Raw genomic sequence first — 24,256 nt, 5'->3', positions numbered from 1 at the left:
GGGGCCGGAGGAGGGGAGCCCCTCTCCCGGTTCCAACTCAACCCCGGACCTGCCGTGGCCGAGGCGCCCCTCACTGTTAGAACCCCGCTATTTACCTCTCTCTACTGTGAAAACTGAGCATTTATTCCTACCCTTTGTTTCCTGTCAGTTCCTGTCAAGTTTTGATCCATGAGAAATTTCTCTTTTCCCACGGCTGCTTATTTTGCTTAAGAGTCTTTGGTGAGGGTCCTTGTCAAAGGTTTCTGAAAGCCCAAATACACAAAATCCTTGTTGACTTTTCCCCAACATATCGTGTTCATCTATGTGTCTGATAATTTTGTTCTTTACTATAATTTTAATTGGTTTGCCAGATACTGAAGTTAGGCTTGCTGGCCTATAATTGCCAAGTTTGCCTCTGGAGCCTTTTTAAAAAATCAGCGTTACATAAGCTATCCTCCAGTCATCTAGTACAGAGGATGATTTAAGCAATAGGTTACATATGGCACAGTTAGTAGTTCTGGAATTTCATATTTGATTTCCTTCAGAACTCTTGGGTGAATACCCATCTGGTCCTGGTGACTTGTTACTGTTTAATTTGCCAATTTGTTCCGAAACCTCCTCTACTGACAACTCAGTCTTCTCAGTCCTGACTAGAGGTAGGAAGGAAATGATTTTCCATCCTTTGGAAATATTTGGGATATCAAAACAATCTTCTGTCCCAAACTAGGATGAAGTTTAAAAATGGTTCCGCTCAATTTAGACCATTTTAATTTTTTTCATTTTCAGTTTAAATTTCAAAACCAAAAGTCATTTCAAACCAGAGAAACAAAACTTTTCATTTAAAAAATTGTCAAAACAAAACATTTTGCCAGTTTTTTCCCCAACATTTTTTCAAGTAAAAAATGTAGCTAAAGCTGACCCTTGCCCAGAAAAAGTTTAGGTTTTGATAATTCAGCATTTCCCAGTGATAAGAAGTTTCACTCAGAAATTTCCAACTAGTTGTATACCTGACCCACTGCACTTCTTACTATTCCATTCCTCAGAAACCCACCACCCGGCAGCACTTCATTCCATTATAGTCTTTGGTTCCCACACAGTTCTGCCTATGTACCTTAATCCAAACTAGCAGCACTTCTTGCTTTTCCAATTCTGCACCCCCTGGCAGCTGTGCCAACATACATCAATCCCACCGCTGTAGTACCAAGTGCAATTCCAGCCCTAGACCTCCATATAGAAGCCCTCAGTCTAACAGTAAAACAGAAATATCTAAGTCAAACATAGGGCACTCCCAATATAGGTTGTGGAACATTATTTACTGAGTAATCTGACTAGTTAGATGCAGCAAGATTATTTAAATTCAGCCAAAAGAGACTTGGACCTACTCTTTTAGAGATATTTAGGCTTATTACTTAAATTAAGAAAAAATAGTCACACAAATTCAGGGAATTCACTTTCTGCTTTATTTATTAAAACGTAATGTTATAGGTCATGTGACCTCAGGCAACAAATAAGCTCCTAGACCCAGAGAGATGTGTAAGGGAATCCCAACACAGTACCGGTGCCAGATGGGGGGTGGGAGGGAACCACGTATTAAGGGGGCAGAGACAGAGTCATCAGGGAAACAGACCTGCCAATCTCTGCATAAACTTTCTGCAAGGCACGTTTTTGACACTGCAGTTTCATCATATTGCCTCTTGCTCTCATATATGGCAACAGGCAGTGGGAGCCCCGAAGGACCAGTGCAGTACAGGGCCATGGCTCCTGGAGCATTAAGATGAGAGGGGGATGGAACTGGCAAGTGAGAAGGAGAGAGAGAGATACCTAGAGAGGAGAAAGAACATATATGTATATGTATGTGGAATGGAGAAGGGTTGATCATGGTTGACTTGGCCTCATATTTCTATTGTCTCAGGGTCTCCAGAGATGTTGGGCACAGTGAACTCTTCTTATACAGAGTGCAGGTGGCACTGGGCAGAGCCACAGTGTTTTATCTGGTGATTGAGATGGGAGTCAAAGCTCTGTCTTCTCCTCTGGGCTGGGATCTTCTTTCTAAAATACAGCAGGGGCAGGAAATCTGGGTTGATACCATCATGGTTTTCATGGTTTTCCGCACGGAGATTAAGGGGGAAGAATATTTAAATTCCGGCTTCAACAGCCCGTGTTGCCTAATTTCCCCATCCCATTTCAGTAGCCCCTGAGTTACTTTCAGGGGGCATCACAGGCCATGGGGCCTCTGGCACACAAGGGCTCTTAGTACAGCAAGCTAAGCCATTATAAAAGCAATAGAAGCTCAGGACTGAATGAAAATGGAGGTTAATTTTCCCCTCCCTCTGCAAAGGGGTGGTGATTAATCTCAGGTAGATTTGGCCCAACTTTGAGTCCTCTGAGCTGAAAGGTTCTTGGTGAATTTTCATTCTAAAACCACCCTCTGTCTCCCTGATCCCCTTATAGCTATATTCAGCGTCCAAACACATTCACCTCTGCTCCTAATCCCTGCATCTTGATGCAGCCATCTCCCCAGGCACTGCTCTGAGGAAGGGAAATGGCTTCCTTAAATGAGACTCTCACACCAGTCCTGAAGTCAGGGTCTGACTTCAGGACTGGTGTGAGAGTCTCATTTAAGGACAGGACACCTTATTGCTCTAGGCGAAAAGGTAAAAGTTGGGTCAGACAGGGGCTCTTCAAACCCAGTCAGCTGTACTATCGCTGAGATCTGATGCCCAAGAGCAGTGGAAGAAATTACACAGGTGAGGTTGCAGAGAGCTAAGATTGTCCTGCTCAGAAGTATGTAAGCAGCAATGCTCTCCCACGTACTGTATACTCACCCTTTGCTTTCTCTCTAAGAAGCCATTGCAGAAGTCTTGCACACGCTCCACTGTGACCTCACCCAGGGGCAGCACATCCTTCTCCTCATCTGGCGTGTGGAATATAGCTAGAGATGGCAACTGGGACTTCTTCAGGTTGAAGAATGACATCACACGTTCATTGCCCTTCACATTGCTGTCCACCAGGACAAAAAGAATCTGCATTGGAGAGAGAGCAAACTAGAGACCCTGAGGGACAGCAGACACACATGATCACACAAAGACTTAGTAGGATACCATTGTAATGAACTGTAGATGCTAGACCTCTACAGCCACACTCCTGCCCCTCCAGGGCTTGAGAGTGCTACTACAATCCTGCCTGTGTCTCAGAGAATGTAGCTTTTCCTCCAGTTGCCACAGAAACAACAACCATCTTGCCTCTTTATACAGCCCTGCATGGAGCGGACTGATGGCAGCACTACAACTTCAAGACAAACCTGGAGCTAGCGTCAGGGCCAGCTCCAGGCACCAGCCCACCAAGCTTGTGCTTGGGGCGGCACCTGGAGTGGGGCGGCGCGGCGTGGCGCTCCGCCCCCCGGGGAGAGCGGGGCCACGGCCGGGCTCGCCGCCCTCCCCCCTGGCGCCCTCCCCCTGGCCGCCGGGGGGAGAGCGGAGCCCCCGCCGGGGCTCACCGCCCTCCTCCCAGGGCTCCGGCCGCCCTCCCCCCGGCTGCCGCGGGGGGGGGGGGGGGGAACGTCAGGGCCAGCTCCAGGCACCAGCCCACCAAGCTTGTGCTTGGGGCAGCACCTGGAGTGGGGCGGCGCGGCGTGGCGCTCCGCCCCCCGGGGAGAGCGGGGCCACGGCCGGGCTCGCCGCCCTCCCCCCTGGCGCCCTCCCCCTGGCCGCCGGGGGGAGAGCGGAGCCCCCGCCGGGGCTCACCGCCCTCCTCCCAGGGCTCCGGCCGCCCTCCCCCCGGCTCCCCGCAGGGGGGGGGGGGGGGGGACGGCCGGCGGCTTTTTTGCCTGGGGCAGCAAAAAAGCCAGAGCTGGCCCTGGCTAGCGTAGTCTGTTCTCTACACCAGATTTATGGCACTTAGACCCGTCACAATGTCTATTATACTGCATGTAATAAATCCTCTTTGTCCTTGGTATTTTCATATTTGCTTTCTGTAAACGTTTGAGCATTCAAGCTTTACTAGCCTGACTACTCTTGAAAAGTGCGTTTTTAGCTCAAATAGGCACTCAAAAGCTAATTTCAAATTGTGGGCCAAACCTTCAGCTGATATAAATTAGCACAGCTCCATTGAAATCAATACCAGTTTATACCAGCTGTATAGTCAATTATAAAACTCCAAAATAATGCTCTGCTGGTTAGTTAGAGTATATAACTCGTGTATTGTTATGCTTCCATTCCCTGAACACCTCTCAACTTTCAAACCTGCCTATGTGTGAGACAAGATATCACTATTGACACAAATGGCCAAAATATATAATGGCTGTGTTTTGTTGAGTGCTGCAACAGAGCTGACACATCATATTTATTATTAATTATTATTATTATCATAAAATGTGTTTTTAAGATTGTTTTCTCACTGTGTGAATCAAAGGAAGCAGTTTTGCAATCGCGTCCAGTATGTTTCCACACACCAGACATGCCAAACCCGCGAAAAAATGCAGAAATTGGGCTTGTTTTTGGCTTAATTGGCTTGTGAGTTGCTTATTGGCTAGTTTTTGGCTTGTAACTTGTTGCTTGTTGTAGATTTTTGCTTCTTTTTTTTTGATCGGCTCCAGACAACTAGGGGCAAGGGGCGGGGGAGAGAGTCAGGGATGCAAAGTGGGCCCACCACAGTCCCAGACTGCACGCTGGGGGGATCTAGTCTCATAGCGTGTTGGGGCTCTTAGGGATTGGCTTGTTTTGACCTTGTTTTGAAATGGGATTAGCTTGATTTTTGCCTTATTGTGAAAGTCGGGGTGCTTATTTACCATGCGAAAATTGGCAACTGTGCCACCCTCTTGTGCAATAACTACAGAAATATGTGTTCAAATGAGACCAACTTATGTTGCATGGGAAGAACTTGTCTTTTACACTTAACTACTTACACCTCGATCTTTGTGGAATGGCAAAGCTGAGTTTTCACTATTCTAACCATACTGAAACCGCTTTCAGGGTCAGCATTTGAATGGAGGAGGCAAAGTAAAATGATGAGATGTCTTTTGAAATGAGGCAGTCTTTCAGATGCACATAGCTACTTCAGCAGTTCCCTCCAGTATTTTGACATACAGGAAAATGATCCACTCACTGGTCCAGTGAATTTGTCAATAACCTCAAACTGATATGCTGTTAAATCATCCAATAATTGGTCACAACCTTTTCAGAAATTACAGACACCCAGGCATCAAGCCAAATCTGTTACCAGGGCCCCTAGATCTGAAACTGCCCTTGCATTTTTCAACAAGTGATCCTCAGGGAAAACATTCCTCAGCATCTGCACAAGGCAGCCATTTAAAACATCAGTCTGTGTCCATAAAAATCCATCTCCTCACTCTCTTTCAAGTGCTTTTTCACATGATGTCCAACTTTGAAGTCACTGCTGGGAAAATATGTTGTTAGAGTCATCCAAAACTGAAAGATCATTCTCCTATAGAGCATTATGCTGTCGAGTAGCAGCATGTTTCAGTTTCCCAGCATACTGCTGAAGAAGCCTGTGGATATCCCCATGCAGTGTCACCAGTTAGGTTGGGTATCTGTACTTGGAGGTCTGGTATTAAATGCAGAGGTGGATCCAGTGCATAGTTGAGGAAGATGAAAATTAGTTGTATATGGTCCTGTAAGGGTAGAAATCAACTCCACTTTTGCTGGTCTTTTCTCTAAGGAAAGAAAATAGGAAAAGAGGGCAAGCCTTTTATGCAGTGTTTGACTGATTACTTTGTGGAATTTCAGCTCCCTGATGGGAACATGTTTTATGATTCTGAGTGGGATTTCATTGGCAAAGAGGGCAAATTCTTTCAGCTTGTGTTGGCTCTGGTAATTTGGAGCAAAATGACAAGACCAAAATCAGTCATCAGCTCTTCAACAAACAGTGAAAAAGCTTTGCTGCAGCTATCTGCCAAGTGAAGTATCTGCAGCCCATATTTACAATATTTGGGTTTGCTTCTTTTAGCCATGAATAACACAGAGTTGTGTTTCCCAGTCATAGAGCCATAGATTCTGATGAGAAAGATAAAGGGGTTATAGATGGGTATGCTAAACTTCTGAAGTGTTCCCATTAGATAGTCAGATGTTCCTGTTCATGTTCCTGACTTACAGTGTATCATGTCTAGGAAATAAAGGACATTGAAGCCTTTGTTTTCATACAAGACTCCCACAAGGATAACCAGCAGGGTCTCATGTCCCAGGTCTGTATTCTGATCCATACACACACCAAAAGAGACATTGTGACCAACAGCCACCACATCACTTTGGTACCACACTCCAATCTTATCCCTTGCAGTGGGGATATCCTTTGTTGCTCCATGTGTCATCTTCTTGAGAACATCTACATCCACTCAGTATTTCTTTATGAACTTCACCAGTCGTTCTCCAGCTGTAAATGGCATATTCTATTCACCTAACATGGAAACAAAACCATTCTGCCTCCAAGACATTTATGTTCACTTGGTTTGGTGATGAAAAATCTGACACTGTCACCTGCTTGACATTTTGACAGTGCTTCTCCGAATTGACATGGGGTTGACACCTAATGGCTTTCTCCATGATTAATGGTAAAATCACCATTAAATCTCATATAGAAAGTATATCCTTGCCATGTCTGCTCTCTGTCACCACTCAAAAGTGCATTTCCAGGTTTGTGGATAAGTAACACACCTCCTCTCTTTTCTCTGGTGACTTATCACTGGTTGAAAATCTGGGCTTCCTCTTCCAGCATTTTACAATCTTCAGATTCCACTCTAAAGCAAAAAGAAATATGTACTGGAACAATAACCCAGCAGCTGTATCAGGTATCCGCCCAAAGCAATTCAAGGTACTGCCTCAGACTGTCTCCATTGGGTGGGGGGCACTTCAGGCCCTCTCCACTGGGGGATCCCAGCCAACCCCCAAATGGGTTCCCCAGATGAGACTTGAGTTTCCTCTCAATTGAACAAGAAAGGAGCTCACATTGGAGATGACAGGAATGTTTCTCACATGCTAGCAGTGATGGCTGAGTGGATCCTTCTCTTCCAGTCAATGGTGTCCTCTTCAGCCTCTGGTAGGTCCAGTCAGCACCAGGGTCTTGTTCTCTTCCTTCTCCAGCCGTTCTGGCTGATGGCAGGATCTTCTTCCTGGACTGTCTGGACATCAGCAATGGAATGCAGGATCTCCTTTCTTCCTTAGCTGGCAGGCTCAGTCGGCAGTGGTGGATGACAACAGGTGTTGATGCAGTGCTATAGAGGGACTGAAATCTGATACTCTTAACAGCAATGGTTCTCTGACTGAATTACTAATGTGACTAACCACCACAGTGCAAAATATGAATATTTACAACAAATGCTTTGCCACCAATCACAGACCAAGATTTATTCACTAATAATTGTGAATAAAAAATAAATCCAAGAATTTTGCAATCTAGTCACAGACCATTTATGAGGTGAATAAAATACAACATTCATTTAACATATTCCTAGTTGTAAGAGGAAGGAGGGTCCAGTTGTTAGGGTACTGACTTAGGACTTTGAACACCCACGTTCACTTCCCTGCTCTGACACAGGTGTCCTCTGTGCTCTTGGCCAAGTCACCAGATCCTCAAAGATAGTAGAAGTTAGGTGCCGATGTACTTTTGAGGATTTGGGCTTTAGCCTCTTTGTGCCTCATCTCCCCATCTGTAAAATGGGGATAGTAGCACTGTTGTACCTCACTTGATCTCATATTTGTACATTACAAACATTTGTACGCTGTCATCATGAATGTGTATTCCTCCCCTACCTTTGTTGTCTCTGAGCTGACTTATACATGGTTAGCCCTCTTAATCTTTCCTCATTGATAATTTCCTCTGGATCCCTGATTTTTGTTACTCATCTCTGAATTCCCTTCAGTGTCTCTCTCCTTCTGGTAATGTGGCGCCCAGAAATAAACATCAAATTCCAGGTATGGTGGCACCAGTCATATAAAGCCCAGTTCTGCCACCCTTATAGTCAGAAGAACCTTACTCCACAAAGGGTCCCATTGGCTTCAATGGGCAGAGAGACTATGGCTTCCCTGCTTCATTATATGATGTCTTTGCATGTGCAGCAAGGTTTCTATTGGCCATTTTGGAAAATCATGTCCAATTTGCTGTCAGCTAGCACCTCTACTTCTCATTCAGCGTTATTGCTTTCCAGAATTCTCCCTCCCGTTGTCCACAAATGCTACTATGGATTACTTTTCTCCAGATGCGCTAGGATCAAATCCTTTATTATTTTCTGCCCATGTTTCCTGCCCATCTGTCCTGACTAGTGTTTGCAACTTCTTCCAATTTAGTATCCTTCAGAAACCTCATTATATGTTGTTTATTTCTGCTTTCAGATCATGAATGAAGATGCTAATCTGGCCAGAGTTAACACAGTATCCCACTAGAAATCTCCACTCCCACCGTGGCGTTGTATATCTTCACACTTCCAAATATTCCATTACCTGTTCTCTATCAAAAGTTATTTTTACTGGGTCTTCTTTCCATATTCATTGTTCAAACTTCTAGCTATATGATTTTCATTTAAGACAGATTTTCAAAAGAAAGTTCAGTATCTCAGCAATTTCTGAGTCATGATTAACTTCATCCCTCTCTTCAGGAAGGTTGCTCAGTTCAGTAAAGCTCTTAAATGCAGGCTGAACTTTAAGCGTGTGTTTAAGTCACACAAAAGTCAATAGAATTTAAGCAGGCGATTAAAGGTAAACATTTGCTTAAGTGCTTTGCTGAATAAGGATGCTTGGTCAAATTAGGGCCTAATGAGCCTACTTTCTCCCTAGTACTTTTCCCTAATACATTTGTAGAACCCGTTCCTTCTTACTCTTAACCCTTCTGACTAGCATTAACTCCTTTTGATTTTTTGCTGCCCTTTCCTCCCCAGTACCCTTACATGACTGTGTATTCTTTTTGGATTTGCTCCCTCTTTTTCCATTTCCAGCCAAACTAATCTAACCCCAGGCTTTTGAGCAGTCATTCATGAAGCCACATTGGCCACTACTTATCTATCATACTCTGACATTGCACAGGCATAAATAACTACACCAGGTGCAAGGTAACGGAGATCATCTGTCCTCCCTCACAAGCTTTCTCTTCCATCTCTCTTCTTTAATACTGTTGACATCAGCAGCAGCCTTCCCATTATCAAGGCTCACAGCCTTGGAGTCATCTTCATTCCCCATCAGCAGTCCAGTATCATAGTGATGGGACATGTTAGAAAGTGGTAGATAAATGAGATCAGATAGACTGGACAGACTCTTCTCTCTCCTCTGAGCCAGGATCTCATCAAAACCTGCCATGACTTCTTGTGCACCCAGCTAAAATTCCTCCCTTCCTCTTTCCCAAACTGATAAGACAATCACCTATGCCCTAGTTAGTGCTCTCATGGATTACTGCAACCTCCTTCTGTCTGACCTCCCATCTCTTCCTGCTTTAATCCATTCAAAATGCTGCCAGCGGAACAAGTTTTTTCAGCCATTTTTTATCATATCTCTCTTCTTGATACCCTTTCTTGGGTTCATGTTTACTTCCACATCAAAGTTATGCTTTTCCTCTTCCCCTTCAGCCCCTGCCTATATTACCCCCACCCCTTCTTCCTCCCTCTCTTCCTCCTGAGCTTCATTTAAAATTGTTAGAAGGTTCCCATTTCCTGCCATTTTTTGTCCCACCCATATGTCTGGAACAGCTTCCCAGCTAACATAGCCAAAGCTCCCACACCCTTGAGGGAGCCAGTCACTGCTCTGCTTAAATTGGGTTTGGTCTGTGTTCTGCTGAGGTCTGTTTTATTTCTCTGGGATTGTTCTGTTTGTTTTGTTTTGTTCCAGTTTGCGTTCTTAGGGGTCCATTGTGACTTCAGATACCCCTCCAAGTCACAGTTCTTTCCCTACTCCCTGCTTGCGACTCAGGGCTTGTAATTTACTGCTGGCCTGTAGCAATAATAAATAACTCCCCCCACCACCACCCAATGCTGGCTCAGCTTCTCTGGCAAACAAGTAAGGGGTGGAACCTAGGCTCCACTCATGCTCCCATCCAATCCACCACCACTGCTTGTTCATCTGCTCTCTTTACTCCTTCGTGCCCAGACCCAAAGCCCAGGTAGCCCCAGTAGGGATGTAAGCAGCGGTTCTTACTCGCTCTCAGGCCTTTTTGTGGGCATGTCAGCCAAGTCACCATCTAGCCTTTTGGGGCAGGGAACTTGGTATTGGTCTGGCACAGTTCTAGTGTTATGCAGAATTACGTACATCTCTGGCGCTACATACATAAAATAAAATAACAATAACAACAATAAATAATGGGTCAGCTCCTGAAATCTTCCCTCTCTTTTCACTCAGGTAAACTCCCATTGAGTCCTGCTTGAGTCAAAACTAACTAAAAACTGAGTGAGGATGTCAGGACTTGGCTGGCTAATAATTTATAAACTATCTGGATCTCAGACCACCATTTGGAAAAGTGCCTTGTGAAGTCTTGCTTGGAAAGTGAATTCATATTAGCTTGGAGCTGGGCATGTCATATGAATGGAAAACTGGCTGTGGGACCCTATTCCAAGGCTAATGATGGTAAAGAGCAGTGCACTGAATTAGAAGAGATGTGCTGCAGGGATCAGTGTTAGGGCCATGCAGTTTGGAGCTGCATATAAAGAGACATCATATAATTGAGGAAAGAGGTAACAGTCTCTCGTTATACAGGACACTGGTGAGACCACACCTACTGCACAGTAGTATTCACTGAGTGTCTCACTGCTAAACAAATATAGACATACAGGAGGGGATTCAATGGAAAACAAGTTGGGGAAGGGGGTTGTTTGAGATCTATGTAAAGTAACTTTATGACTAGAGCTTAACCTTTAAAACATTGAGGATTAGTATATTTGCTCTTCAACCCACCCTCTCCCCCACTAATAGGTGCTTCAGCCCTCTGCCAGCAGCTGATCCATCCCTGTGCTCTAACGCAACAGCCCCAATTCTTTCCAGCTTCCAGACCCTCCCACAAAAACGCCTTCCAAAGGGCTTCAGCTCAACCCCCCTCCCTACTGCTGGTTTCTTCCCGCAACTTGTGTGCCACGCCCAGGACTCCCTACTGCTGCCAAGTCTGCCTCCCAACTAGTTCCGTCCCCATGCGCTCGTGTCCAGCCCAACTGCAAGCTGAGAACCAACCCTGGGAGGGTGGGTATTTGAGGAGTGCTTGTCTGCAGTCAGGGAGGGCAGTTGGCAGTGGGGCAGCAGGGAAAATCTGTCGGTGGAGTCCCCACCATGGGAAATCTGTTCTGCACCCCCAGGGGACCCACCTGTAAATCCCTTCAAACAGCAAATTCACAGGTCTTTTTTACCTGGGAACTAATGAGGGCTAAAGAATCGTGGCATTCATGCTATCTGGCCATTTCAATAGCACTTTTCAGCATCCAAAAGGGAGCTCCAGCTTTATAGCCAGAGATCACTTGGCCACCAGTGGAATGTAACCATTGCTGGGATGAAAGGCAACAGCTGTTTGTCGTCTCACAACAAAACATGCCAGCTATTTAGGACAAGTCACAAAGAAGAGCACAATATCCAGCTGAAACCACAGGGCAGATTTTAGAGAGGCAGTGTGTATTGGGCACCTTCCCTGTTAGATCATGAACCGGAGAGGGGTGAGCAGATCAGCTCCTTTTCTCTTGGACTATCACCTATCTTCACTTGCTTCTCCTCTTCCCCACTCACCTGGCTTCTGTTCTACCTGGGCATGTGGAGTGTCTTCCTCCCTCCCCCTGGGGGAAGTCACTGTTCTTCCCTCTCAAATAATCCTCTCTTATGGCTTCTCCTCCCCTCCTTTTGGCCTCACCTTTCCTCGGAAGAGTTCCGCTGCTTCCCGGTACCTGTGCACTCGCTCCGTATGCTCCTTGGAGGTCTTGTCTGTGAAGAGGAGGAGGTGGGTCTGGACTGTACTGTTGAACAGACCTATTGCTGTCTGCCAAAGACAAACATGACACCAACAAACAGACACGGCGATTAGGAATAGTAAATCTGCTGCATTATTGGAGTCCTAAATCCCAATGGCACAGCTGAATTCTCTACAAATCACAGCTCAGGCCATGTTCTCAGATTGAAGTCAAACTCTGGAGGAACTGAAGCTGGGTCCCTGAAGGCTCCTAAAGTCATGGTTTGGGGGACACCCGAGCCAGGGGGTCTGAAGGCCCTGGGGCTGAGGCTTGGAGGGAAGACAGGATGTTCAGGGAGAAGGCAGGGAGACAGAGTCTGGGATCAGCAAGCTGAAGCCCAGAGGGGCAAGACTCTGGAATTGGGAGCTCTTGAGGTGCCTGGGTAACAGGGACCACAGGGAACTAACGGTTGCAGGGGACTCGGGACTGGGATCTGGAGGGGATGGGAGCAAGGAACTTGGGGATAGGGTGACCAGACAGCAAGGGTGAAAAATCGGGACGGGGGTGGGGGGTAATAGGAGCCTATATAAGAAAAAGACCCAAAAATCAGGACTGTCCCTATAAAATCGGGACATCTGGTCACCCTACTTGGGGAGTTCATGGAGTTAACCAGGAAGGCTTCTCCGGCACCTCGTTTCCTTTCTTTAACATTAGCTGTGAGTGGTGGGGATGCGTCTTAAAATAGAAACTGTTGACTAAGCAACGTATGAGCTGGGCAGGTGGGAGTGCAGAGGGTTAAGTCTCCATCTGCAGCTCTTCAGGAAGAAATGGGTTGGACACAACCCACCCCCCAGGGAAGGGGGAAACCAGGCAGCATACACTGGCCCTCTGTGAAGACACTCTGGGCTGGCACTGCCAATGGTGTTTTTGCACAGTCTCTGGTTGGTGGGCAAATTGTCATCTGACTTTTCCCCCCACCCACTTCCTGAAGTGCCGCAGCCGCTCCCTCAAACCAAACAGAAGTCTGGCCAGGCTGCCTCTGACCCGCTGCCTCCCCATGTGCCACTCCAGACCACAGAGGCAGCCTGTGGAAATGCCTGCCAGCATTTCTATGAAGGAGAGGAAAGAGTGAGCCAACTAACAGGGATGGGGTCAGGGAGTGCATTTCTGTAACAGCCTTCCATCAGGGAGCACCAGCCCTCAGGTAGTGTGGGAGGGCCTAAGTACCAGGAGTTTCACCTTAGCCTAATTGCTAGTGGACTTTCATCCACCCCTGTAACACCCCTGCATAATGTGGCTTGGGGGTGGGAGCAGTCAGGACTGGAATGGCAGGGGGCTGTAAGTCAAGAGTGAGGAGTGCTGGAAGACCCTGTGGGAATGGACAGGCCTGGAGAAGCAGGAGGTGAGGTGAATCAGGACTGAGGTGCATTGGAAGTGCTGCTTGAGAGGGCACAGGCCTGGGAAAGCAGGAGGTGTTGCAGCAAGCCAGGGTTCAGGCATCTGGGGGAAGCTGTGAGGGTCCAAAGAATGGAAGGTAGGGAGTTCTGCAGGGCTTGCTTTGACCCACGTGGCCTAATATTGCTGGGGCCTATAATATATTTAAAAGAAACTAGTTTATTTAAACATTTGTGAGCCTTTCTTTATTAAACTAAAGAAAGGCAGGTATATTAGCAGAGCTGGGTGGGTCCCAGGACTGGGCCAGCAGGAGGCTGGCCAGGTCAGGACTGTGGTGCACAGCTAGAGCTGTGCTGTGGCCTAATGAATGAAACAACATGGGTGCTCCAAGTCAGACTTGAGATGGGTGAGCTAAGTAGTTTGAGAGGGGAAGGCAGGAAGAGGGGCTGGGGATTGAATTGAAGGAATAATGCTGCCAGTCAGGACTGAAGTGCTTTTGCAGAGCTGTGAGATGGAGGGCAGGACTCAAATAATAGATAACTAGCTGGCAGAACTCACCGCCACAGGATACCTCTGAGGCCAAGAGCTTAGTAGGATTCAAAAAAGGGCTCGACATTTATATGGATAATGAGAATATCCACAGCTACATTAGATTGTATGTGGAAGTTTGACAAGGGATAAAAGCCTTCATGCTTCAGGGCTTAAGCCAGTGGTTCTCAGACTTTTGTACTGCTGACCTCTTTCACATAGCAAGTCTCTGAGTGCGACCCCCCTGATACATTAAAAACACTTTTCTATATATTTAACACCATTATAAATGCTGGAGGTAAAGCGGGGTTTGGGGTGGAGGTTGACAGCTCGCAACCCCCCATGTAATAACCTCACAACCCCCTGAGGGGTCCCGACCCCCAGTTTGAGAAACCCTGGCTTAAGCCAACTACTAATAGATCAGGGTTAGGAAGAAATTTCCCCCATGGGAAATCCTCTGCTAGGTTTCTTGAGACTTCTCTGAAGCAACTGTTACTGTCCACTTTTGGAGACAGCATACTGGTTTAGATGGACCACAGGTCTGATTCAGTCTGGTGATCCCTTTGCTCCTGTGAACAGAAGGGGGCATTGCCCATCAGGAATGAGAGGCAGTGGTAGAGGTGTGTGCACAGACACCTGCATGGCTTCTTGCTGCTCTTTGCCCACCAACAGTCGCTGCCAGGCAGAATCCTATCATCCCCCAAAATGAAAAACCAGCCAACTAGACAGAGCCTAAGAGATGGCAGGGGTGGGGGAGGGGGTTATGGGGATCCTTAGTTACCACAGGGTTGTACTCTGTCACCATTCGCAGCTCATTGATCTGAATGAAACGGCTCATCTTGGTGGCATCAATTTTTTTGCCATCGGTGAGTTCCAAATCTTGACGTTTGTTGTCCACCTACGATATTGCAAAGAAGCCTTAAATCACTGCTGTTCTCCATTCAGTACCCCTTCCCTGCCCTCTGTCCAGAGACATGGGCAGACACACACAAATGGTCCAGTGCACATAGACACCTGTGGATGCCTTCACACACACACCTTTCACCACCTGAAACTCTCTTGGGGACCATTGGGCCTATAAATCTGCCATCTTGCTCTTTCTCCCAGTCTCTTCCTCAAGATCCCTACGACAGGACAAACTCATGAAATAGCAGAAAACACTAAGGGTGCCAGACATCCCTGTATTGTCAACTCAAACTCCACTGGAGCCAGGGGGGATTAGCTGACAATCCTGGGCCTTCTGGGGAGACAGCATTAAACAAACCCAACTCCCTCCACCGCTCTCGCCCTCTCCTTTAAAAAAAGTTCATCTGCTTATTTCAGTCTTTCTAAAAGTAATAAACACTGGCACAGGCCTGTGTGGATTTCCTGGAAACATTGTGCAAGCAGGAAATCTCTCCAATAAAGAGAGGAATTTTTCCAATGCAGCTGAGATAAAATCAGGCCTTGCAAGGACCATCTTTAGGGAACAATCCCATCCCATCCCTCCTTTCCTCCCCCTCATCAGTGTCTGGAAGCGGTTTTATAGAGAGTCTCTTCTGCTCTCTTCCCCATAAACAGGGAGAAAGGGAAAACATCAAACAACAGCTAACCCCCAAAGTATAACAGCTACACGTGCAGTTACATTACAGGAGACGGCTAGATCAAGGGATTGGGCTGTTGAGCTATAGAACAGTAAAGTACAGCTGATTCCTTTGGGATTTAATTGCCTTTTCCAAACATGCTGTGCTAGGCTCATGGAACTTGTGTCCACATAGATGTCCCATATTTTATTAAATATGTCTGCTCACCCTCTGAATGTATGTTAGCTTTTCCAGAGGTGCGCAGGCATGCAACCCTTTTTTCCATCCCAGGGTCACTGTCACTGTGTCTTTGATCCAATGTGTCCCTACGCTGCTTTAAGCCACTGAACTAGTTGCTCCTGAAATCATAGGGGATGATTCTTCTCTCACTTACACTGATGTAAATCAAGGGTAATGCCACTGAAATCAGTGGAGTCCTACTAGTGCAATGCAAAACCAGTGCAAGTAAAATCAAACAGGCCCTTGGGGCTGATCCAAGGTCTATCAACACCAAAGGCAAAGGCTCCCATTTACTTCAATGGGCTTTGGATTGCAACCCATTGATTCCCATTCCTGAGAAATCATATTCAGATATACTCTTGGATTATGCAAAGGCTGCATCTCTAAAAAAAAAAAAAGGTTGCATTTAACAGTTTAGCTCAGACCCAAATGGCTCTGTCACGCCCTACCTCGATTAATTATGTCCTTTTTCCGTTGATCAAGCCAGATCCTCAGCTGGCAAAGATCAGCATAGCTCTACTGACTTCAACAAAGCAACACCAATTTATACCAGCTGAAGATCTGGCCCAGGAGTATAGTCACTGTGGTTTAAGTTTGGTACCCTTTATGGTGTTTCCATGCTATGCAAAAATAAAGGAACATTATTTTATGTCTTTGATTAATTGCTGTCCTTTTGATTTGTCTGCCTGCCTTTCCATTCCTTCCTCCCATGAATATTTTATTCCAAGTTCCTGTTCCAATTGCTTTTTTAGGAAAGATCTGATCCTACTGCTACACACTTATTCAGGAAAAAAAATCTAATTTAAACTTATTTTTGTGAGGGGAAATTTTACAAGCAAATTGCCAGTCAAAATTAATTCTGGCTTGGGGATTCGATCTGTTGGGGTTTTTCTTCTTCTTCCATTAAATGATGTTTCAGTTGCAAAAGTGGAAGAAGCATGAATTGGGAAGATTGTATTTAATGTGAATTGTTTCAAATGTCATGCAATTTCCTCTATCCTCCCACCTTAATTATCCTTAATCTCTCCCACATTGCAAAAACAAAAGATCCTTAAATATCTTTGGAAGAAAATGATTATGACTAAGAGCCCATAGTAGAAATAAGTGTTGTTTCAGTTGGTAGCACCTGCTGACAGTAAATCTAGTGTCAACTGCTACGTCTTATGTGATATTAACTCATTCTCTTTTACACAGAAGGGAGAGAGATCTAGCTAGATTATATGAACTAGACTATCCATAAAATGCCTGAGCTTAGCTCAGGAAGTGATTAGAGCAGGCAGAGAAGACAAAGGTGGCTTACATCATCTTTGCACCTCCTGAATTCTGAGGCCAGATGGGGACAGGAATAGTCCCTGGGGCATCTCTAATTTATGCTCTTCTTAAAGACCCCTCTGTGGGCCATTAAAGCAGCCCAGATTAGCCAGAGCAAACTGTACTCTGGCCACTCTCCTGCCTGCCCCAAATATACCTTGCTTTTCCCCCCAGCCACTTCGCTGTCATGCCCCTACATCAGGGACTTCAAGGGGATGGGCACCACAGGGAACTCCCATATGCCACAGGCATTCCTGAGCGAGAAAATCTGCCAGCCCTGAGGCCCCTATATACTGGCAGAGCTAGTGTACAGGGACAGCAGGGAACCCCAGAATCAGGGCCTTTCTAAAGATGCCTCAGATCAGGACATTCTTTACTAGTGAACATGAACAATGTTTATACAATAACACTATCCATCTTAGATATTTATAGGACACCAAGGCAACATCTAGGCACAACACTAATAAACTTATATGTTCAAAGCACTGTACAAACATTCACTAATTTATCATCACAGCATACCTGGCCTTGTCTCCACTAGCCTTTTCTCCTAATTTTTTCCACCACTGCTAACCCCGGTGGAGCTCCACCAGTGGTAGAAACAGCGGGAGCTCTAGGGAACAGAAGGCACCAGTGGCTGCCACTGTTGCATTTTTACTACCATGTCATCTACTAGACTTGTTCTGACCAGGGCTAGATAATACAATAGTAAAAATGCTGGTGCCATATCCTTACTGGATCTCCTACCATTGCTACCTCCAATGAAACTGCATCGGAATTAGTAATAGTGGGAAATAGGCAAGTGTAGACACAGTCCATTGTGAGGCAGGTAGCTAGATAACTCTTATTATCTCCACTTTATACATAGGGAAACAGCAGCACAGAGAGGTGTGTGATTTGCCCACTACCTCACAGTGAGTTAGGGAAGGAGCTGGGATTCAAACCCAAATTTCCCGGCTGTGTCTACAGTCCAACTGTTCCCCAACTAAAGTGACTCAACACTACCACTAACCTTTGAAGGTTTTTCCACCACTGTTTTAATTCATCCCTTGAATAGTTAGGATCCTACTCAACATGCAAAAATGAATTGTTCTCCAGGAGCCCCCATCCCTCCTCCTTTGGTCTGGCCTTCTCCATGCTAACAGAAACCTTCGTCCATATCGCCCTAAACATGTTCTCTGATACCCAGGCAGGGATGAAGGGGGAACAGTTCTAGATCTCACCATTACAGGACTATTTTCAGTGCCCTGAGCAACGCGGGAAGAAGGGGCAGAAGCATGAGGCAGACATACCATGCGAAAGATGGAGATGGTATTGCTCGTGATGTTATAATGAGACAGGACCTCAGGGTTGGTACTGAGTCCAAACGGCACCTCCTGGATTTTTCCTACAACAATGTGGAAGTTCGAAACTTCTGGCCTCTCTAATTCCTGAAGGAGTGGGAGAGAGAGTGGAAAAGGAGAAGGAAGACGGAGACATGGAGGGAAGAAGAAATGGACAAGAAGAGAGAGAAAGGGCATGGTAAAAGGAGAGAGAAGGAGAAAGAGAAGAGAGGCAGTAGGTGGGGGGAAAGGAGGAGAGGTAAAGAAAGAGAAAATAATATTAGAAGCAGCTGAAGTTACTCACCCAGGTTTTCTTCTCCCTCTTGACATTGGCCAGACAGCTGCTTTGGCAGCAGCTGAGATTTGGAGGGGCTAACAGTGACATCTGGTGGCTGCTCAGAGTAGAGCGGGTGTAAGCACTCTTTTCAGAGTAGCAGCCGTGTTAGTCTGTATCCGCAAAAAGAACAGGAGTACTTGTGGCACCCCAGACTAACAAATTTATTAGAGCATAAGCTTTCGTGGACTACAGCCCACTTCTTTGGATGCATACCACTTCGGATGCATCCGAAGAAGTGGGCTGTAGTCCACGAAAGCTTATGCTCTAATAAATTTGTTAGTCTCTAAGGTGCCACAAGTACTCCTGTTCTTTTTGTAAGCACTCTGCCACTCTAACCTCCAAGTCTAAGGCGAAGAGGGGCTTCCTTACCAGGCATAGCTCAAGTCTCCCCACCAGAACATGTGTTCCCAATCCACTTCCCCGCATCCCACTCACATCCTGCCTGGGTATTTCCAGGTGTGTGCACATCAGTGTGGGGAAGGCAAAAGCTTGAGGGTTAAGAAGTGACTGAGGGTCAGGGGCAGGGAATTGGGGAGAAGTCAGGGAACCTGTACTGAACGTCAGGGAGGGGCAGGTGAGCTGATGTGGTTCAGGGAGAGGGAAGTGGGAGTCAGGGAGACTGTTGGGTATCAGAGGGAGCTGAAGGGTGAAGGGACTGCAGAGGGCTTGAAAGTGTGTTGTATCTGAATCTAAAATCTGACTGTCTGAGGAGTGGGCACTGGGAGAAAGTTGGCGGGGGCTGGATCTTTTAGCACCATCCATTTCCTCCTCCTTAGTAATCAGCATAATCATTCTCCTTCATGTTTATTCTCTGTTCACCCCCACACACCATCCCCTGCACAGCTATATGACTGTGTGTGTATGAGTGTAAAAACAGGTCCTGCAACCTAATCCCCTTTACCCCATACTCTTCCTCCTCATCAGCTTCTTCCTTCCCTTGTTTCCACGACATTGTAGGGAAAGTCTCCCTCTTTCCCTACCTCAAGCTTCCTGGGCAACAACTCAAAAGGATTGGAAGGAAACAAATCACAGAGTCTGTGTGGCCAACTCTCGCAGTTTTTTCACAAGTCTAGCAATATTTGGTGTTTTTCTCAAAACACCAGCTCCTGGAGTCCTGTGATGATATGAGAATCTCAGCTTCCTTTAAAAAAAAAAAAAACATTTCTAGCCCTCATGGTTGCAAAGAAAATCTTGAAACGTGAACCCTAAAGGCTCAAAGACTGCAAAGTAGATTAAAAGAACCTTAATGTATTTTTTTAATTTTGTGATTTTTAAGCTGATCTTATGATTTTTGAGGCCTGACTCATGATTTTTGAATACTTGGGGGTGGCAATACTTAATATCTTTATTTTTTCCCCTAATGGAAATATTTCACATACTTCCACTAAAAAGTGACCAATAAGTGTGGGTTAAAATACCCAAACTTTGAAGAAGTCCGGACATGTGCAACTTCTGAGCAATGTTGGATTAATCAAATTTCCGTTTCTTCTTCTTACAGCTGAGCAGTAGGGACAGTCATAGCCTCAACTTAAGCTTGTACAGCCATTTCCATTCCAACCCTGCCTTTTGAGTGCCTGACATCTAATACCTTTCACTGATGATTGGACAGAAATTCTCAAGGCCTGGTCTCTGCCTGAAGGTGATTCTGTTCTGTCTTTAATTAAGAAAAATTTTGAGCAAAGTTGGTTCATTTGTTTGGGATTCTGAGGAGAACAGGAAAAAAAATCCTTCCCACATTTAAAGAAAAACTATTCTTATGACCTGTTTTGGAACAGATATAGTCAGAACCATCCCTTGGGTAGGGCGAATCGGGGCAACTGCCCTGGACCCTGTGCTTTGGGGGCCCCATGCTTCGATAAAATTGTCCTGATATTTAGCCCTTTGTCCTGCGTCCCAACAGATGTACGAGTGGGACACCATTTGTCCTGATATTCAGGTGAGGAGGCAGGGGGGAGGTGAGGCGGGAGGTGGGCGGGTGAGAGGGGTGAGGAGGCGAACGGGAAGGCAAGAGGCAGTCAGGTGAACGGGAGGACGCCGGGCGGAAGGTGAGGAGACTAGCGGGGAGGTGAGCGGTGGGGCAGGTGGGCGGACAGTTAGGAGGAGAGCGGCAGCCATGCACGCTGGGCAGACGGTGAGGAGACTAGCGGGGAGGCTGATTTGTCTGAGGCCCCGCAGTCCCCTAGGGACGGCCCTGGATATAGGATTGAAATGGCTAGCTAAAACAAGGCATGGAACTAGCCTCACTGAGAGAGAGTTTGGGAGGATTCCGGTGAAAAATTGGGTTTGATTTGGGTCTGTGGCCATCACATTTCTCACACCTCCTGGGCATGTGCAGTGATAGTACTCTTTTCCCCAAGGACAGCATAATGTTCTGAGAGAAGGCAGGGTGTGTGCTGCATTTGTGTGATGCTAGTTCAGCTGCAAGCTCAAAACCAGACTGAAGGTTTGTAGAGAAGAAATATGTCTTACTGTGTGCAGTGAAGCCCAGCCTCACTCAGGGTGAAATTAACCTCTGTGTGCAGCTGGTCAATGCAAGCCCTAGGCCCCACTTAAGAACTAGTCTGAGAGCTGAGCCAGGACGTAAGTGGTGCTTAGGCCTCCCGCTGGCCCTCCGTACAGGAATCACTTTCACCGTGTGTGCACCCCTTGTACTAGGAGTGCCGAAAGAGAAGACCCCAAGAAAATTCTGCGACACTATAGTCTGAGAAGGTAGCGCTTGTGTGGTAGACACTCAAACAGCAGAAATCATCAGTTCCGTTTACACACCCAACCGTAACTCTGCCCCCTTGTGAATCACCTTTCGTTACATGGGCATGTATTATTTCTGAAATTAGTGAGTCTTCCCAATGAACCGGTCATGGGGAGTCCTTTCTAGCCCCCCACCTCCTCCAACCAGAGGAACATGTGGGCTAGAGGGCTAGTCTCCTCCCTCACTGTCATAGAATCGTAGATATGTAGGGCTGAAAGGAACTTCGAGAAGTCATCAAGTCCAGCCTCCTGCATTGTGGCAGGACCAAGTAAACCTAGACCATCCCTGACAGGTGTTTGTCCAACTTGTTTTTAAACACTCCAGTGATGGGGACTCCATGACCTCCCTTGGAAGCCTATTTCAGAGCTTAACTATCCTTATAGTTAGAAAGTTTTTCCTAATATCAAACCTAAATCTCCCCTGCTGCAGATTAAGCCTATTACTTCTTCTCCTACCGCCTGTGGGCATGGAGAACAATTGATCACCATCCTCTTTATAACAGCTCTTAACATATTGGAAGACTGTTATCAGGTTAAAAGAAGAACAGGAGTACTTGTGGCACCTTAGAGACAAATAAATTTATTAAAGCATAAGCTTTCGTGGACTACAGCATCCGAAGAAGTGGAGAAGAACTCCTGTTCTTCTTTTTGCGGATACAGACTAACACGGCTGCTACTCTGAAACCTGTTATCAGGTTGGCACTCGGTCTTCTTTTCTCAAAACTATACAAGCCCAGTTTTTTCACCCTTTCCTCATAGGTCAGGTTTTCTAAACCTTTGATCATTTTTGTTGCTCTCCTCGGGACTCTTTCCAATTTTTCCACATCCTTCCGAAATTGTGGTGCCCAGAACTAGACACAGAACTCCAGCTGGGGTCTCACCAGTGCCAAGTAGAGCGGGACAATTACCTCCTGTGTCTTACATACAACACTCCTGTTAATACACCCAAGAATCATATTAGCCTTTTTTGCAGCTGCATCACATCGATGACTCATATTCATTTTGTGGTCCACTATAACCCCGAGCTCCTTCTCAGCGGTACTACCACCTAGACAGTTAGTCCCCATTTTATAGTCATGCATTTGACTTTTTCTTCTTAAGTGAAGTACTTTCCACTTGTCTTTATTGAATTTCATCAGTGCAGTGAGGGTCCTGCAGAGGGTCCCTCCACTGCAGTCTTGATCCCCCTGCCTGCCATTCTCCATTATTCTCCTGCCTTCCATTCTCCATTATTCCCCTGCCTTCCATTCTCCATTAAGGTCCTTTCTGGTCTTAAATTCTGTGACCTATGCTCCCCTCCATCCTTCCCTCCATTCCACCTCAATATTTCCCTTCTTCCACTTCATACTCCTGTACTCCTTAGCTCACCCCTCCATGTCCCCCCCTTACTGCATCCCCCACTATGAAGTTCACAGGATGTTTACCCCTTCGCCCTGATCACTCTCCTTGTTTGTTATATCCCCTCCCCTTCTGCCCAGGTCTGTCTTTTCTATTTAGATTGTAAGCAGTTTGAGTTGAGGACTATCTTTACTCTGTGTTTGTACAGCACCCAGCACAACGGGGCACCAACCCCGGTGGAATACAAGTAATCAATAGCAACGTAACCAGGGAATTGAGAGATTATCTGAACAGACCTGGAAGAATCCAATGACGGCCACCTCAGCAGCACTGATGAAGGCTGTTGTGGCTGCAATATCTCTCAAAAGCACAGGTTTCTTTGCGTCTCCAGTGACGTCTGGAGAGAGCGTGAGGAGGAAATGTCAGAATCATATCAGGCATGGAGAGCAGCCCAGAGCTAAGAACCCCACCACCATCACTACCACACACATGCACACCCCACCTTCCTTCCTCTGTGCATGCTGATCTTGGCAGATCTCTTCCCCCTCTGGATACTGACAGACCTCTGTGAGAGGATTTGCAGCTCTCATCCCTTCATCCACTGTACACGCTGACCCCAGTGGCTCTCTCACCCTTAGAGAGCCTTGGATTTCTCTCACCCACCCCATTCGTTTTCTGGCCTGACCACAGTGTCATTTTCTTACCATGGGGCGCAGGGCTCTCCTCAGCACATCCTGATGGGCAGCCCCAAGTGAGGAGGGAAAAAAAGAGACACCACAGGGCAGAGATAGCCATTGACCTGACGTCTCCTCTCCTTGCCATGGGCTCTGCGTTGGACTCTGCCTGGAAAGGTGACACGTCAGTGGTTTCTTGGTCAGGTGTGGTTCTCCCAACAGTGTGGGAACTGAACACCTGGCACTGGTGAAACCTTCAACTTCGGCGATAAAAGTCTGGCAGAAAGACAGAGTCCCAGTGCCTCACTGTTCTGCACAGGTCATGGGGCTGATACCGAACAATCTGTCCCTGACACCTTGGCACTGAGAGACCACCTGGAGACAGCAGCGACCCCTGCTCGTCCCACAGAGACATTTCCATGCTACACACTCTGGAGGGGCACAGGCTGGTGAGAGTACCCCAGGCTGGCACCAGGGAGCAGCTCCAGATGCCCCTTTCCTTTCTTTTCCTCCTGGGCACTCCTCCTCAGTACTCTGCACCTCAACCTAATGAGACTGCCCCCTGCTTATACCAGGGAAGCTGTTTCCCTTTTCTGTGCACTAAGTCCCAGGGGGGTCTCCTCCTCCCACTGCACCATGGGTGGCATGAGAGACCCATGTCTCTGCTATGGGAGATGAGGAGCTGATGCCTAAAAATTCCATGGAGGCCACATTAAAACAGACTAGCCACATAACATAGGAACACACAAATTCTAGACTGGATCAGACCAGTGAGCCACCTAGTCTGGTATCTTCTCTAATAGTGGCCAATACAAGAGGCTTTGAAGGAAGCTGCATAAGGGAGCTATGATATAATTTGCCCACAGGAAAAATTTCTCCCTAAACCCCATTAGGGTGAGGCTGGTTTATGCACTGAAGTATGAGCGTTATAGCCCTTATGAGACACTTGGGATTTTTTCAGTCCTTTC

At 46.5% G+C, this 24,256-nt stretch overlaps 2 protein-coding genes across 2 annotated transcripts in view; one reads left to right on the top strand and one right to left on the bottom strand.

Annotated features, from left to right (window-relative positions):
• The window catches only part of PDE6H (phosphodiesterase 6H), a 110,055-nt gene that overhangs the window by 51,087 nt on the left and 34,712 nt on the right, over window positions 1–24,256 (top strand). The window lies entirely within an intron of this gene.
• ERP27 (endoplasmic reticulum protein 27) lies at window positions 1,417–24,227 on the bottom strand. Its single transcript, XM_005305276.4, has 7 exons — window positions 23,319–24,227; window positions 22,911–23,011; window positions 18,162–18,299; window positions 14,538–14,654; window positions 11,797–11,922; window positions 2,805–3,002; window positions 1,417–2,028 (listed from the first exon to the last, which is right to left on the bottom strand). Exons 1-7 carry the CDS (start codon window positions 23,434–23,436, stop codon window positions 1,990–1,992), a joined length of 837 nt encoding a protein of 278 aa, XP_005305333.1. The 5' UTR covers window positions 23,437–24,227; the 3' UTR covers window positions 1,417–1,989.

The sequence above is a fragment of the Chrysemys picta genome, chromosome 1, assembly GCF_011386835.1.
Source record: "Chrysemys picta bellii isolate R12L10 chromosome 1, ASM1138683v2, whole genome shotgun sequence".
NCBI lineage: Eukaryota > Metazoa > Chordata > Testudines > Emydidae > Chrysemys > Chrysemys picta.
This window is presented reverse-complemented; position numbering and strand designations above follow the sequence as displayed.

Excerpts from the sequence above, each read along its gene's own strand:
- ERP27 (XM_005305276.4), bottom strand. The coding sequence starts at position 23,436 with ATGGCAAGGAGAGGAGACGTCAGGTCAATGGCTATCTCTGCCCTGTGG. Across the intron at positions 18,300-22,910 it reads CCGTCATTGGATTCTTCCAG|GAATTAGAGAGGCCAGAAGT; the intron begins GTCTGTTCAGAT and ends CCACTCCTTCAG. Across the intron at positions 11,923-14,537 it reads TGACAGAGTACAACCCTGTG|ACAGCAATAGGTCTGTTCAA; the intron begins GTAACTAAGGAT and ends TGTCTTTGGCAG.